Source organism: Parasteatoda tepidariorum, chromosome X2 (genome assembly GCF_043381705.1).
Source record: "Parasteatoda tepidariorum isolate YZ-2023 chromosome X2, CAS_Ptep_4.0, whole genome shotgun sequence".
Lineage (NCBI taxonomy): Eukaryota > Metazoa > Arthropoda > Arachnida > Araneae > Theridiidae > Parasteatoda > Parasteatoda tepidariorum.
This window is the reverse complement of record NC_092215.1, coordinates 12,453,749-12,472,241: the sequence shown is the minus strand read 5'-3', so window position 1 is coordinate 12,472,241 and position 18,493 is coordinate 12,453,749. Positions and strand designations below refer to the sequence as shown.

The 18,493-nt window shown below is 29.4% G+C and overlaps 1 protein-coding gene across 1 annotated transcript in view; it reads right to left on the bottom strand.

Annotated features, from left to right (window-relative positions):
* LOC107452704 (nephrin-like) overlaps positions 1–18,493 on the bottom strand; it is a 422,126-nt gene that overhangs the window by 6,437 nt on the left and 397,196 nt on the right. The window contains exon 20 of the mRNA XM_071188109.1: positions 14,859–14,955. Coding sequence (XP_071044210.1) covers positions 14,859–14,955 — 97 coding nt within the window. The remainder of the gene's footprint in view (positions 1–14,858; positions 14,956–18,493) is intronic.

Genomic DNA, 18,493 nt, shown 5'->3' with positions numbered 1-18,493 from the left:
TTAATGTCAGATGAAGCTAAAGCAATTTGAGATATCTCGTAAGTAGTAATGTCGTACAAGTTCCAGCATTTCAAGGTATTTACAACTGGTTTGTAAATTCAGGCAAAAAGAAAAAAAAAACGCTTCAAAAAGCATTATATTCATTTTAATGGTAGAAACGTTTTGCACTATGATAATCCCTTTATTCGAAATAAAGATACCATAAATCAACAAAAACTACGACTTCTCTCAATCAAAATATTGAAAATGTCTCAAAAAACTTACCTCTAAAAGCTTAAATGTCTCAAAAAATACCGGACTAAATATTTACGCTTTCAAAAATCTGACACTAATTCGTGTATAATTCATGCCCTCAATTAAAAATTCATTCCCTCAATCATTTAATTATGCATATTTACCTCTTCTTTAGTAGCTACATGTAAGATATAAAGCCTTAGAAAATATATTTTTATTCCTGGGACAAAAAAGACCCACAGGACACATTAAGGCGATTTTTTTCAGGAAAACTAAAAGTTCAGTTAATAATAAATTTTATGAGGTGATAGATTGAGGAGAAGGAGGAAAAGTCATGAAGGTGAGGAAAATTCTGATAAGTATTCTGATGAGTAGATACAGAGATCCAAACTTCGATTTGGGTGTAAAAAGAACCGAAAAGTTTTCTAGGGTTAATTAATTCTTAAAGGATTTTCAAAAGATTAGCGGAAGTACTTTAGTTACTTGGATTCTTTTAATAAACGGTATTTAAACGAATTATTGATTTTTCTATTTTTGAGTTTCATTATAAAGAAATAATTTTTCTATAAAATATTCAACATTTTGATTATGTTCAGAAATAACATTCTGCCATTAAATGTTTTAAAAACTACAGCTTAGATTAAATCCTCTCGATTGATAATATTTTTTGGAAAATACGCGCAAAACGAAAACAATAATAATTGAATTTACATTTGATTTTCCAATTTTTTTCTCTGTATATAGAATCATTAATATCTTTCTGAGTAAACTCATTTGGGAGTAAAACATACTCTATGAAGGTTTATCCTTTTACTTTTGCTAGTAACATTTATATAAAAATCTGAGAATGGATGAAAGGGTTGTTGCAATGTTTCGACTTAATGTATTTGTCTTTATTAACTACCTGCCGTCTACAAACTTCAAATTTCTAAAAATAAGAAAAGAGAATTATACCCAAGGGTCAAAGAAAATGCTGCTTAAGTTGAAAATATTTGCTCAAATCCCACTCTGGTTAGTAAAAAAATAGGACCTCTAGATTGAAAGAGGAAAAAATTGACCTTATGAAAATTTAGGTGAATCTGTATACTATATTATAGCAATTAAAATTAAATTGTTACTTATTACATATATTTGAATGATTTTGTTTCCAGGTTTAACCGAACTATTGAAAAATATCACAGAAAATCATAGAAACTTTTGAAATATCGAGAATAATAAATGAATCACTAATAAGTTATCTTTAAACGGATTAATCCCAAAACTAAAGTTATTTAACTAAGTTATTAAAAATTAAATATAGGCATTCTCAAAATTTTTTTTTTCGTGTGTGCATGTGACATATTAGTATTTGGCGTCGAACATTCCTACTATCGCTACCACAGTTGTGACTATAGCTTTGACAATGTTAATTAACTAATACAGGCCCAGTGATTGAATTTTTACTCGTGTATGGTAAAATATTTTCTAACGTCTGAATAACTCTGCACTTAATGATGTCGGAAAAGTAAAAGTCGTAGCGTTGAGCCTTTTACCCTTATTTTAAAAATGGGTAATTTTATACTCTTTAATTCTTAGTTTTTATTCAAATAACTGCTTTTAACAAGAAGGAATAATTTCTTTCTAAACGAAGATTTCTTGTTCGTATGAATAAGCAAATGAAAAAATTCAATGCTTTAAATTATTTGATCAAATTTTCAGAAATGAATCAATATATTGAGTTGTTATTTGGTGCATTGATGGGCTTTCTTCTAATTGAATCTGTACAACTACGGAGTGACCATAAAAATAAATTTATTCTCGTAAAACTATGATCTTACAATTACGACTCTCTTTGAATTATTTTCTCATAAGGTGTCCCGTTTGTTTGTTGAATCAATGCGATGCGATCCAGCAAACGGAGAATTGTAGTAGTGCTATCTGCCGTTGGCCATGGTCACCAATGCGGTGGGAATGTAAGGGAATGTTATTCTGAGCACGCTGAGATCGGATATTTGTGCCCGCAGGCTGATGACCAAAGAAAAGATATGCATCACTGAATTCCGTCAGGAACCTTTAATAAACTGGGTGTTGAATTTACATGTCAAATCTACTGATTATGTTGCATGTCATTGCAATAACAATTCATTATTTCCCAGTCCCCGTTACAATGACGGCCACTGGGCTTTTTTTTATTGAATGGCTGTACTGATTAACGGGCAACTCTCCGAATTTCGAGGAATTTTTTAAGAATGTAATGAGCTAAGTTAAGATATTTCAGCCCACACTACTTTTTGGTTTGACTTTTAAAAGTTAATTGTTTTAAAAATGTCAATAACGGCTTTAATGCGCAGTATAAAAAAAAAACTACGGAACATCCAGAACAATTTTCCATCCTATGATCCGTTATTTACGTGCATACTTTTCTAATTTTTTCCTTCGTTATTTAAGGCAACACAATTACAAGCACAAAAATAACAATTACAAGCACAACAAAAACTAATTTTGCCTAAAAGACGTTTTTAGAGTAAATCCAATTTCATGAGACAGTTTCTGAGAACTTGAAATATTTAATGTTGCTTTTCACGCACTTCGCCACATTAATTGAGGTGAACGGAATCTTTATTACACACTTCTATAAAAGTATAAAACACTTCTAGTCAAAGTTAATATCAAATAAAAATATAATTTTGCATTGCTGAATTGCCTTTTTTATCATTATACACTGCAATTATTGGACAATTTTTAATTTGTAAGGAATAAAATGCTTACATCCTGTTAAACGGACAAAACAAAGCAAAAACAAAAAACTGCATTATCGAGAAAAATTAAAATTTTGTAATATTAAAGCATTTAAATACATAAAATTAGCAAAATTGCCAAAAATTACGACACGAGATCATTCCACATTCTTAACGTAGAATGCTTCTGAAGATTTGTATCAGCCAATTTCCAGAAAAAAGTACAGCAAAATTGAAAAGCAATCATTCGTCTCGTTCTTCAAGCAATTTTTTGATAACTTCATATCTTTAATTGACGCTAAGGAATAATATTAGTCGCAGTTTTCTGAAGCTAAAGAAGTAGGATTTAACTCTAGTGATAGAAAAAAAAAATTCTAAAATCAATTGACTGCCTCGAGAATGATTAATTATTGCGTGAAATGGGTAGCAGTAGAAATGTCTAGTTACCACGATAACTCTAAATACAAATTACAAAAACACCACAACTTTATTTTTAATAAAAATTCATGCGTAATCTTTAAGCAAAAGATTCCTCAATGAAAAACATTATTTTTTTGTACCCCACTGTACATTTTCGCATTTAACTAGTTATGGTGGAACATTAATAACCCTCTTCTCTAATAATTCCTCTCAAATACATTCAATAATTACGTTTTGATAAGTACCATTTTCTCTAACTCACTAGGGATACTAATATAATTATAGTTAGTGGAATATAATATCAGTTACTCTGCCTTTTGGCAATCATGTTACATCAGATTTGATGTATATAATTGATGTATTATAAATACTATATTGTAATAGATATGCAAATGGTGCAGGTTTAATTAGCTCTCTCTTAGGTATGAAAAACATAAAATTAATCGTATCAATTCTTAAAGAAATAGGAACGTAAAATAACTTATGCAGTCAATGCTCAATATAACGTCCCATTTTGACGAAACAAAAACGGCTATTATAAAGGGAGGTCGTTGTAATTTAAGTGCAAAAAATTATCATAGCTAAAAATTATTTGACTCGAAAATTTAGGATAAAAATTTAGCAGGTCGTATCATACTCAAAACGGATTTTAAGCGTGTGGTAGTAACAAAAAATATAGTGATTTAAATAAATCTATGCTATGCCGGCTTTAAGCTATGCTGATAGAAGCATTTTTTATTCAAAACGAGTAAAAAAAGTTTGGCATTTACTTTAAAGCAATTTTTTGGAATAATTTTTCATGGAATAATTTTCTGTGCAATAAAATCGGGAATTTATCTTTTAGTTATTTTAGTGAAAGGATCGTTATAAACGGGGTTTGCATCTGTAATGAAAAATATTTATTACCTTTTTTTAATAAATGCTTTTAAAGATTAGTTTACTTTTCAAACTGAAATTGTTGACTTATTTCCTCAATAGGTGGCAGCATTGGTTGGCTCTGCTTATTATCAAATTCTTGTAAGTTTTGTGTATTTTAAATTTGTTTTTACACGTAAACTTGTAATTGTATGGACTTCTTATCATTCTAGCTTTCAATCTGAAGTATTTCAATATTTCTGAAACTTATTATATTATGCATTTTTCATTTATTTTCATTATTGTTTACATTGTACCAATCAAAAAGTAATTTAAAAAATTGACCAATTAAAAATATTTTAAAGGTGCTAAATTTGGTTTCAATTATCATTTGCAAAACTATTTATGGATTGTTTTTCCACGAAAGTATAAATACTTGAGTCTATATCTGACAGGGGGATGATAGAAAGAGATTTTATCAAATGTTTAAGCCATTCGCGCAAGATATCAAGCATGTGAAGTGATTTAATCAAACTCCTTAACTGTTTTAGTGAAAATATGTACTAATATCGTTTAGTTGTTACGGTTGATATTAATAATTGCTTCTTATCATTTACGTTTTGCACTTGAAGCTCTTTTTACAGTTACAAAAAAAAAAAATTGAAATATTACCAAGAATTACCAAGCTTTTAGGGTTCCCATAGCAGACCAAGAAAAAAAGTAAATTTTACCATATTCTGGTAGTTTGGGCTAGATACCACACTTTACAAAAAATTCAAAAAAATAAATAAACAAGTACAATATATCATTAAAATGAATAAAAATAATCAAATTTAACTTTTTAATTGCTTTTAATATAATATTTTTCACATTTTTCTATGCTGCACGTTTCTAAGTACATAAAAATCTCACTTTTTGACATTAGTTGAAGATCGGGTCACATGATGATATGGTTCCAAACTAATCCAAACATTTTCAAAACTTTATATGACAACAATATTCTTCCAAGTAATTCTATATTTACCCCAACTAAATCGAATTTTCACTTTTCATGAACAAATAGTAGTTGATTGCCTTTTAGAATTACCGCATATGTCTTGAAATAGTAAATTATTATTAACACAAATGTGACATTCCTTAGAAATTCTATAACTTTTCCCATTTAAGCATCTTGAGGTGAAGCTTGAAAGACAGTTAGTTAGCTACAATGGTTTCTTGTCATCTGGAATTGTTCATTTCTCTTGAATTACTGAAATGCAAAGTGTTGTTCCAATTTCTCATTGTCGGTGGTTCCTGGACTGTCTACTCTCCTTTCAAACTAATGTTTATTTGATGTTTGGTTACTCACTTGATAAAATTGTTTTTAATAATTGCGATTATTTCACATGTTTATTGCGGGTCAGGCATAAGTTAACACTAGTGGATGTATACTTTAAATTAAGGTTAAAAGAATTATAAAAACGGTAAAACACAGAAGACTAATCAGATTTAAAGGAAGTATGTTTTAAATGAACCCTATAGAGCACCAAACATTGCATATACTTTTTAATTAGATTATACATTCAGTAGAGAATACCTTATAGTCCAGAATTTTTCAATTTTATTCAAATAGATAATATACAAATGAATAACATTTCAGAATTATTTCAAAGGTGATTCAGAAAAATTGAAATTTTTAAAAGCTTTATGGAATAAATAAAAATGGTTCTGAAACTTTTTATAATACTTCTGCTCTAAACTTTTGTGACCTCTGTAACTGATTGTTTCGAAAACAGAATTTTTACGCTTTGTGCTTTATATGAAGAAACACCACCAGTAAAAAGGATGAAAGATTGAAAAGTAACTAACATTAAGAGAAAAAGGCTTCAAAAAAGGAGACATCGTGGTAAATAAGAATAAAGTGTGAGAAAAATAGAGAGAACTTGAATATTTAAGTGCTTTAAAGGATTCTTTTTAATAGGGTACGTTTCAATTTGATACAAAATGTTTTTGAAAATTGGTCGAATTGAAAAAAGTTAGAGCCGCATTGTAAAGTCACCACTAGTTATTCCGCTAACATTTGCATAGTTAGCGAAATATAACTGCGTCTATTTCCATAAGGAAAAAAAACAGTAAAGCTTTCTCAATTTGGTTCATGGTTATTTACTTCGTAAGTTCTAGCCCGAAAAAAAAGAGGCTCAATAAATAATGCCTATTTGTCTTACTCTATATGAACTTGCGGAGATAACTAAAACAAATACGAAAGTAATACATAGTTCAGCATTTTTTTATTTAATTTCATACTGAATTATCTAATTCAGCAGCACGTTTTTAATTGAATTGCAAAAGTTCAATAAACAAAACGTTAAACTTGATACAAAATTAAAAGCTAAGTTTTTGTCATCAATTCACTGTAAGCTCAAACATACATATGAAAATATCTCAACTAAGAATATAATTAAACTCAAATGTCCCTCCTAATTCAATTTTCCCTTTTTTCAACCTTTAATTGCTCATTTGTGATCATAATTCGAATAGTTTGTTTCATCTGCCGGAACTAAATTTAATTGAATGAAACAAACTTTTTTAATGGATGCTGAAGTCAATATCAAAAAATCCTTATATGATATTATTAAATTATTAGGTTAATTTAATAAAAATAAAGTTGCATACATACTTTTTAAATCTATATGTATGCGGAGTTGCTCTAAATTATAATTATTAGTAGATTTATTATTCTTAATTTAAAGTAAAGTTAATTTTTGGTCTGAATAAATTCTCAGCATAAACAAATTCTGACATATCAGCATATACAAAAATATAAAACACAACCTTAAACCACCTAAATATTCTATCTATCTAAAAAGAATAAAATCAATAATATTAAACACAATCATATATTAGTGAAATTAAAATTTCCTATATTAAAAGTAAATGGTAAATTAGTAACATTTTTACTGCCATTTAAATAAACAACTTCCATAATTACATTCTGAAATATAGTGATACATAATAAGGGAACCATATAAACTAACATAAATGCTTAGTTCTTTTTTTCTCGAAAAAAATATTTTTACACCTCATTTTAATGCGATTACTCTTTAATTGCATTTGAATAATTCAACTATTTGACTTCAGTTAAATAAATTAAGTCGCGCAAGTTATGCTTAAATAATATAACTGAGAATTCTAATGAAGTAAAATATTGTAAAATAATATTTTCGGTTGTGTTATAAAACTTGTTTTTTAATTAAATCTTATAAGTTTCTAAGAGAAACTTTAATTAAGACAGATTAGTTAACAAGCTTAATGTTTCGTGGGATTTAATTTTCTACACAAAGTTTCATTAAATAATTTTAAAAACAAAAAATCTTTTTCTTTGAGAAAACTATTTTCTAAAATGAGAATATTAAAACATATTAATTTATGAAGGAGGATACGCTCACTATCAGCGCATAAATAATAAACATTGTATATTCATGAATATTAATGAAAAATTGTACCCTAAACCAGTTAAATATTTATCAGTCTGAAAAGGGATAAAAGCAATCAAGTAGTTAGTGTTGGCGAATTCAATTTCAGTTTTAATTTTGTCACTAGCGCATCTATGAATGTATAAATTAGGCAGTGTTCGAAGTCAAACAATATCTTTCATTTGGAGCGAATTCTTTTACAGCATCGACTGAGTCCTAATTAAGACTCGCAAATCAGTTCCGCTCATGAGTGTTACGTTTAATAAAGCAATTATCTAAGCAGTTTTGAGTTATACACAAAATTCGGATCAATACATTACACTGGCCATTATTTCACAAAGGAGCTTAAAGTTTTAATTAAACCTCTTGTACATATTACATTATTTCTTCTCGTTTGCTTCCTTTCGAATAATTAGCAGCGTTGGGTGTCATCTTACTTAAGAGGTGCTATTATCCCACGTGTTTAAGTGGAGGTGAAGTCAGTCACTAAAATTACTGTAATTTTCATTCTAATCCAGATGGGTAAAATCTTTTGTATAATCATTCGGCAAATAGTCTTTGAAATTAAACCTTTGAGAATTAATGAACCCGGGTTCGTGTTGAATGGTCAATGTCTTTTCAATAGAGAAAGAGCTCATAATTTTTTGGTAAGAATAATGGGCTTATAGCTTAATGTTTTTCCTATTAAGTTGTATTTATCGGAATTATGATTAACACGAGGAACATTTCTGTAAGCTGTGCTTGTTTCCGGAGAGTAATTTGTTCTCTTAAAAAGAACAAGGAGAAAGCTTCCTGTTCTGATTAACCTAATGGAATAAATTTATTTGAGAGCCTAACAGCTTTTTTGTCACGTGATAAAAATTATTCTACAATAAGGATTTTTCATTTTTTTTCCTTTAAGCAAATTGTCAAACACAATAACCAATGCATACACGCAAACTGTATGATACAAATACTAATTACGTTAATCATTATTTTTCTTATTATGAGACATCTTATAAATTTAAAAACTATATTATAACATAAAAAACGACTTAAATCATAAACAACGTAAAAAAGAAATAACACATTTTGTCATGAAAAGCATAAGTTCACTACTGCCACCAATCACATGTCTATTTCAAACAGATGATACAGATGAAACAGATTTAGTTATATTTTATTTTAAAACCGTCGTTGAACATCCACCCAATTTTTTTGATTTACGACTGCCAATGCTCAACTCCGAAGCCCTGTAATTTTGAACCCAATCCAGAAGACAAGGGAACTCCTGAATCAATTATAGGGAGAAATCTGCCTTCGTGGAGAACTTTTTGATGGAACTAATTCGCATTTGCGTTACATTTAGAAGAAGACGACGAGAACCTTCCAAGGTAAGTCTGACGGCAAGGAGACTCTAACACATGATTCGTCTACCACTGAGGATAATTTTACGTCACCACTGTGGTCGGTGCGAGTCGGGTGTGGAATTCGAATCAACCAGTTATCTCTGGGATCGAATCCGGGTCACCTCATTAGGAGGTGAGCGCTCTAACCTTTGAGCCATCTCGGGTGTTTGCTTATAAAACGAAACAGTTTATTTTATACGATTTATTTTTCATTTTAAACGGTATTTTAACTTTATATCATACTTGAAATAGTGGGCCTCGCAATGTTTATAAACGAAGAAAACAGAAGAGAAAAACATAACTAAGAACATCTGATTCAAAGTTTTCGTAGCAATTTAATTTTCCAAAGTTTAGTGTGCTTCGTTATGAGATCTGGTTAAAACTTAGAAAACTTAATGTGATTAAGTAAAGCTTATGAACTACAACAGTACGTGTATTTTCTTTTCTGTTATGAATTATAATTTTTTTATAAAAATTATATGCTTCACATTTCTTTAATTTTCATGATTAAGAAATAACGTATGCAGATTATTGCAGCATTTTTCTCAAACTGTAAGAAAGAAAAACTAAATTCGGTGAGCATATGTAGACGCATGGACTCAAATCTAATATTGGAATTGTACTATATTTTGCAAATTCCGATTAGGTGAAATATAATAAATTCTAAAATTTATAAATAAATTATATTATAATTGATATTAAAAGTGCCTTATTATCCGTTTTTATTTTGGCTGCCCTATAGAATAATATATAATTGCTTATCATGATTAAGAATAAAATGCTTCTCTTCTTCGAAACATTTTTGAGAGAAAGTAATTTTAGAATCTAAAAATAGTTTTCCCTTCTAAAAATAAATGAAGCAATTTAAAATATTTGGTTCTTTTTAGCTTAATCTTAGAGAACGGTCTTAATAACGTCGTATTATAGCGTTTCGTTTGTAGCCTAGAGAAACATTACGGCATGTCTTTTTTTGTATTTTGATTGTTTGCCAACACAGGAAATGACCACAGACAGTTAGTGCTTATTTCTTAGAAAATTTATAGCTTTTCTCCGCCTTTAGAGTCACGTGTGACGGCAGCAATAAAGTCACAATGGCTTTAAACAGAAGTGCTGGCAAATATACAAAAATATGCAGCAACGAAAACTCATTTTAAAATTTTTATCACAGCAATTAGAATGACTTTATGCATTTATAATGTGTAATTTATTTCTCTAACTGAAAGATTAAGAGTCATTCAAAATTTATTTGACAATTTAATGCAACTTATTAGAGTATAAATGTATGTGACTTGGTAGATATTTAAACTTAAATTAGTATAGTAATTAAAGCTAATAACATAAGCAATTTTTTAAAAAAAAAATGGAAACGTGCATTAGTGTTGAATGTTTATGCACTTAATTTTGATAATGTGTTATTATTGTTTGGAACATATATTTTCGAAAGTATAAGTTACAAAAGAATCTTATTAAAGAGTGTGAAAATAATTACACCGGAGAAAACATATTTTGTAAACAGTTCTTAAAGTGTTATATACATGAAAGAATCATACCACAGGGTGCTGCAATTTGTAATGCTTTTTTATTTTTCTTATGTTTTTAAAATGAATGTTTATTTCAATTAAAATATTTATAAATATGATTCCTGCAGCTTTTTTTTTAATATTTTCTAAATTTCGCTGCCATATTGTCGTGTATTTATGTATTCTCTCAGAATAATGATAAATTTTATTTTTTTTTAAAATTTCATATTTTAATTTCCGAATTGCGCCCGAAATCAAAGTTTGTTCCGAACGATTAACGATAATTAGACTGTGATGCCATAATAGGCATGACATATTTCCCAGCTTTTTCAAACTTCTCTAATTTTTTAAACCTATTTTTTTAGTCATTCTTAATTGAATTTTAATAAAATTAAACAAATTATTTAATTTTTATTCCATTTTCCAAAAAGCTAATATAAATATTTTCTTCTATTTTTTTTCTTCTAATGTAAAGCTGTTTTCTTATTTAAATGCAAATGTAAAATTCAATCATTCACTGTCATGACTAAATCAAAAAAAAAAACTATTTATAACTCTTTATTATTTATTTCTTACCATAAAAATATTTCAGTTACATGGTTATACTAATTCTCACAATCTTTTTGGCAATTCGCTTTTACCAAATTATTTTCAAGTTAAATAATTTTTACGGGGTGTTGGCTTTATATTTGGCTATATTATCTTTTAAAAAAATCGCCTACCATGGATCTCTTTCCATGCTTTTAACTGTCCATTTTTAATTTCCCATTTTTCTCTAACGGACTGGGAACTTCGGCCTCTCAGTTCCAACAGTTGAAATTTCACATCTTTACAGAAATTTTGGATGTTAACAAATATGATTCTCTGGATACTTTCAAGGGACTTTTTCTTCTTGATTTTTTAATTTTGAAATATGGTCATGTTTATTATAATATTTACACTATAAATTAATTTTTCTGAAATTAATTTCTTTATTTTTCTGTAGTTTCTTTATTTTGATGTAACTCTAACGACCAAAAATTTTACTTAAATTCTACAAGGAAGCTATATCCACAATTGAAATGAATTTTGACTGAAACTGGAATGAAAGAGACTATTGAAAAAACTCATTTAGTTTAAAGAAGAAAAAAAAGATAGTAAATGATATATTTTTTAAATATTGTATCTCTTACTATCTTAAAATTTACATTATGATTTTTCTTCCTTTTCTTCTTCCATTTTTGCATTTAGTTTGGTTCTCTGTTACCATGAATGTTTGATTTTCCATAAAATTCCATAATTAACAAAAATTTCATAAACTTCGTAAATTTTTATTCGGCTTTTAATATAATTTTTAAAAAATCCACTTTTTATAATACGACTACAACACTTACAAGATTTTGAAGGGACAACCTTCTATTAGACACCACATTAGAAATATTGCTTTAAAACGTTAAAGAGTTAGTTAAAAACGTAAAGTTCCAATTTTGAAACATTTGCTTTTAAAGGGTATTATTTTTAGATTTCAAGTTCAAGTAATGGATGTTGTGTGTATTTGATTCAATAGGTACTTTGACACTTATTTAATGATGTTTGAATTGAAAAATGTACATATTTAGTATCAACTTCTTTTGACATGAATTTCTGGTGGTTGAATTTGAGTGACGGAAAACGTAAAAAGTAAATAAAATATGCACTCTTTCATACTTAATGTTTTTCCCCTTAGTTGAGGTTTCAACTATGTTAAAAAAATTCTTTCTGATTAAAAATAGTTTTCAGGAGGGTGTTATAGGGGAGAGTCGGGTAGCCCCGCCCACTTAAGGAGTATTGCTTATATTTCTGTATAATACTGAGTAATAATCCAATATTTTTGTGTGTTTCTATTGTTTTATCATCTAATTAAATAATACAAAAAGAATGAACCAAAAAAAGAATAGTTTAAATTAAAAAAAATAGAAAATTAAAAAATTTGACTACTGTATTCAACATAGTTTCAAAATTATTGTTTACCATGTTACCAGCTGCATAAATACATGAAACTTTGAAAATAATCTTTTTTTAATATAACAATTAATGTCCGATGGCCCATTGACTTGAAAAAATATTCTATACATAGGAAATTGACAGTGGGCGGAGATACCCGACACGCCCTACTATTTTTTTACATTATTTGACAACAATGGAGTTAAAATTTAACATCAACATATTTTTCAATTGGTTTCCAACAATGGTATTGAACAAAAGCTATTGATCTTTTTTCGTTCGTATTCTCGTTATTTATTTAACTTCCGCTACAGACCCTCTGATAAATTAATCCATCCGATAAATTTGTTGCTAACGAAAGAAAAGTATATCTCTTTATAATTTGCTTATCCCTTTTATTATTTGCTTTTGCCAGCATGTTTAAGAGATGCATAATAATACAACAAAATATAGCTGGGTTAGAAATATTTTTTTATTCAGTTTTAGAAAATTTAGGTATTTGTCAGCTAAAAACATCAGGAGTTTTAATTGATTCTGAAAACAAAGAAGGAAATTACTTAGAGCCTCTTATCTCATTCTATTTTTGAAGAGTATTGTTTTTAAAGGTAATATTAAAGAAGATGAAGTGAAAAAACAGATCCTGGAGTCAAGTGCAATAAAAATTAAAAAGTGAAAGCCGAATTACAAAATCGAATAAGAAAGTGAAATTAGATGAGAGTTGAAAAAGGCGGAGACAATTTTGAAAAAACAATCACATGAAGTTATGAATTGTGCTCCTCTTGGCGTATTTTAAAACTATTTCAGGCAAATATGTGGAATATATCGTTAATATATAATCATTTTATGGTTTAAAAATGTTTAAACTTTTTATATATTTCCCCCAGCTGTGATGGCTCAGGGGAACGAGCATTCATCTTTCAGTTGGGAGAAACGGTTTCGAATCCCAGCAATGGCTGATCGGAACGAATTCCACATCCGGGTTACACCGACCACAGTGCTGAGGTAAAATATCATCAGTGGGTGACGGATCATGAGTTAGAATCCCTTTGCCGTTTGGCTAACCATGGGAGGTCCTCGTGGTTTTTCTCTCCATATAACGCAAATGTGGGTTAGTTCCATCAAAAAGGTCCTCCACGAAGGCACTTTCTCCCAATGGTTGATCCAGGAATTTCATTGACTTTTGGATTGGGTTCAAAATTACAAGGCTATGGAGATGAACATTAGTAGTCGTAAACCCAAAATTAAGTCTGCTGTTCAACCGACGGTTATTAAATCAAATATAATTCCCCAGAAGATATTCAACTTCTAAGTGGATGCCATTTTGTTGCGACCAATGATATGTGAATGGGGATGAACGGATATGAAGTTGTACAGAACTGAAGCAATCTACTAAAAATCCTCCTGTAAATCGCAAATGTTCGATGGAATGCACTGACAATTTTTTTATCATTTTTTTTCACATCGTGATCTTTAGATGCTGTTTAGTAGTGAACTTATGAAATTTCACATTATTTCGTTTACCCTTTACACACAACCTTACTTTACTTGATTCTTCTGGATCCAACAAATTTACAGCTGTGAAGAAATTTCATTTGACGTAAAAAATACGATACAAATATAAAATAATTTTGTAAACAACAAAATACACCAAAGAGCCATTACATTTTGATCACCATGCTAATAACATGTAGGGCAACCTTCAGCCCTCAAAACTGCTAGCACCCGCCGTGGCATTGATTCCACAAAGTGCTGATTGGTAGTCTGAGGTATCTGGTACCAAACGCTCACCAACTGGTCCTGCAATTCCCTCACATTGCGAGAGGGTAGCGTGGCAGCACGAATTTGGTTTTCCAAGTAGGACCACAAATTCTCTATTGGATTAAGGTCAGGTGAATTTGGGGGCCAAGACATGACTTGAAAGTCACTGGAATGTTCCTCGACGATTTGACCCTTATGACATGGTGCATTACCCTGTTGGTAAACACCATCCCCCGCTGGAAAAACTGTTGCCATGAATGGGTGAACCTAGTCTGAACTATGTTCAAGCATCTTACAGACGTCAGGGATTGTTCTATGAGGATTATGGGTCCTAATGTGCCCCATGAAAACATTGTTCCTGGGCGAGAAATCTTGAAAATCTGGGCAAGCCCATTGTTATAGATGGAGGATGGTACTAATGTAATGGCTCTTCGGTGAATATGAAGTACTTTATTTTTCAATTAATTGAAGGTTTTCCTTTAAAAAAAACGTCCCCTTAGTACAGAACATGTGCAAAAAAACATCTTGATGGCATGAAAATAAATTACTTACTCCATTGCCTTCCTCCACAATCACATCTTCTTCCTGAGGATTTCCCATCCTCAATAGACTCTCTTGATACTTGATGCAATTCAACATTATGAGGTTTCTGAAACACGATTTTTGTAAGATTTTTGAATAAAAGTACTGATGGTTGGCAAATTATTGCCAACATTTTCATCTTAAATCTAGAATGACATTGTCTTTCCAGCTGCTAATGCTGTGAAAAATTATGTTAGAAAACCTTTCTAGCATATCTGATCTGTACAGTTTTTTCTTTCATTAGAATTATTTTTCATAAATTATGTAATGTGCATTAATGTAGATTATAATGAAATGACAGCACTTAAAATTTGCTCCCTTCTTGAAAAATACTGTTTTTTTAATATCCTCATAACAATTTTAGACCACAATAAATAGTGCCTCGCTCATATGTTTTAGTGATCTTCTGAAATTAAAGATAAAGTTTAAAACAAGTTTTCCTTTATCGTAAACAAGATAGAATGTATTGAATTAATTTAGTTTGCTAAAATTAAGGCCATTCAATTTTACTTAAAAATATTATTGTTGGAGTGTTCGATGGCTAGTTGTTGAAGGGGTTATATGAATAAAAAATAAATGATACATAGAAGCTATCTAAATTATGAGATCTTGTTTTGCAGTGGGATTATGCAGGTATATTCTGATCATTAAGGGATAGTCAGGTATAGGCAATCTTCTGAAACGATATGAAGAATTACACGTATTTTTTCCACTTCATTGCTTAGATTTAATTTATATCTATCAAAAAAATACTTGGGTTTTCTTATACGAGGTTAGAGTTAATCATGAGCACTTGTTAAGTGGTCTCTAATCAGCCTAATCAGGTCTATACCGGCCTGATTAGGCTTCATGCTCTAACGAATTAAATTTTATAATTTCACAAAATACAAATATCAAGGTGAAATCGCATAAATAAGAGAGACTTAAGAAAAGCAAAATATGAAATTGAAGATATTGATGTTATTGGTACAAATTAAAGAATGACTGATATAGAATAAACCTAGCATTTCTTAGCGTGTTTGGAGAAAATATCCTCTAAACATGCTTTTGAAGAGGATAGATGTCAAATGTTCCTTCCTAGTACTGCATTAAAAGGCCTGCTTTCATTATCTTAAGTACGACCTGGTAGTGTCTATCTTTGGCATGTAAATCGATAAAGCTCGTGGTTAAAATCTAGAAGGTAGGAGCTAGGCAGACGAAATAAATTAAATGAAAATTGAACACTTATTGAATGGCTTAATGTAGATAAATTTCGTGATACTGAAATCAAAAGTATTATTCTGCTTTTTTGAAAGACTATCTAGTGAACAGTTTTACTAAATAGCTTAAACATAATTTTAGGAATAAATATTCATAAAATGGGAGTAATGGGAAAATGATATTACTATTGTTGCAACGAACACAGCTTAATAATTCATCTCTTAAAAAAATTAAAAACTTTCAGTTCAGTAACAAATTAGCCAATTTAATTTGAAAATTATATTGATATTTGGATGCTGAAATTCAGTCGCGTCGTTAGCAGCGACAACTTGAAATAATGATTGGAAACATGATTAAATACAAGGTCTATATGCTTCTCTTTATGGTATTAAATAGCTTGCAACTAAAAATTTAACGAAGCTAATTAAGAAATTTTAATAAGTTCAATATTTTTAGCATATTAATATTTTCGTACGATTATTTTGCTCTTGCTTTATTCAACAAATGTGTGGGTGAATTTAAAAATCTTTTAAATGATTATACATCTGAGCATATTTAAATTATCATTTTATACAATTAAAGGTGGAAAAAAACATTATAATTAAGACATTTTAATTTCCGGGCCGAAACAGCGTAGTTAAAAGTTTTAAATCAATTATCTTAAATTTAGTTGCCTTAATAGTAATAATTATTGCAAGAAAATATATAATGCTGATTTCAACAAAAGAAATCAACTGCATCAGTTTGAATCACAAATGTCGTATCTAATAAAAATCGTAAAATCTAAGTTCTTTTTTTTATTATTTAATTAAATACTGCTATCAATTGTGTGAGAAAAAAAATAAATTATAAAATTCATTTTTGAATTAAGTTGAAAAGAGGAAAAAAACCTTTCATATATGAAGTTCCGTCTCTACTAATTGGAACATGAAATAACAAGGACATAGCAATAAATTTTTTCACTATTTGACGCTATCATTCCGTCCTGCTTTGGATGCAATTTTTCACATTTTAACTGACAACTACTTGAATTTTTCTTTAATTAGAATCCCGATAATAAATCAATTGTGATAATTACTCGGTTTTCATTGCTAAAAAATGAAAAATTTTTATTTACATTAAATTATGATATAGCATATTTACAATTTATTTCATTTTCAAGAAAATTAATTATATTAATTATATTTGACAACTATAAATTAATTATATCAGAGAGATTTTGTTTTTTAGTACAGAAATTGCAAATTGCAACTTAAAGTTATAAAAGTTTTATTTCAAACTTTAAAACCATAATGATTAAAATAAGTATACACCGAACTTAAATTTCAGTAATAAAATGACTTAAAATGCTTTAGATTTAAGGAAGGGTAAGTTCATAAATCATGAAGAGAGTGTTTTCATTCGTTAAAAAATGCTCATTAAATAAATATAATTCCAAGTGTAAAGTGATTTTGTTTGTTTATTTTTAACTCTATCGGTAGCAGAACATTTTTCTAAAACTGATAAAAATCATATGCAAAACAGTCTATTTTATTGAAGACTAGATCCTAGTCTCAATTTCCATTTCTCCCAGGTCCTTCAATCATTGGGGGAAAAAAAGCTCTTCTAAGTAACGTAGAGACCGGTGAAAATGAAACCCGGTTTCGTTTTTCGATTTCCCTCGGTACAGTTCCATAGAAATGGTCATGACGCCTTCAGGGTCGCCCAACTCATGCTTGCAGATTTCGCTAAAATAAAGGATTGCCTGCAAACGATATGCTGGCATTAAAAATATAAAATATAGGAAAAATTAGGAGGTTCTGTGAGAAGGATTGAAGCGTCGAGGTTTTCTTCGGTGTGATGCTAATTGCCCAACACATCCCCTTCGCTCTTATTAGAAAACTGGCTCACGTTCTTCTGAAACACCCAAATTATGCTGGTTAACCCTTCCAACTCATACTTGGTGCTCACCAAATAATGAAAAATGTCTGAAGTACCTAATATTCCCAATGATTGCCAAAATATGGGCATTTATTAATAAACACGCGGGAATAACAACTCGTGAACTTGTTGAGAGATTAAATTTATCGAATTCCACGGTTTATGATAAGGTTTAAGATGGTTTAAGAGGCTTCTGCCTCAGCCAGCTTAGATTATAGATTATATTTTTGATTATCGTTTACTGATGTTTTTTTCCTACTCAACAAACTTTCGATGATATGGAATTATTCGGCAGCACAATATCTTTCAAAAAGGTGGAGAATTTTCAGAAAGGTGGAGATTATTTCTTTAGATTAGGATAAAAAGCTTGATATTTTTTAGAAATTCTATAAAATTTTGCTCAAAACTTGGAAGTAAAAAAAATCTGTGCTTTGTGATTTTAATTCGGTAATTTAAAACCAGACGTATGTCTGTTTATTTATATA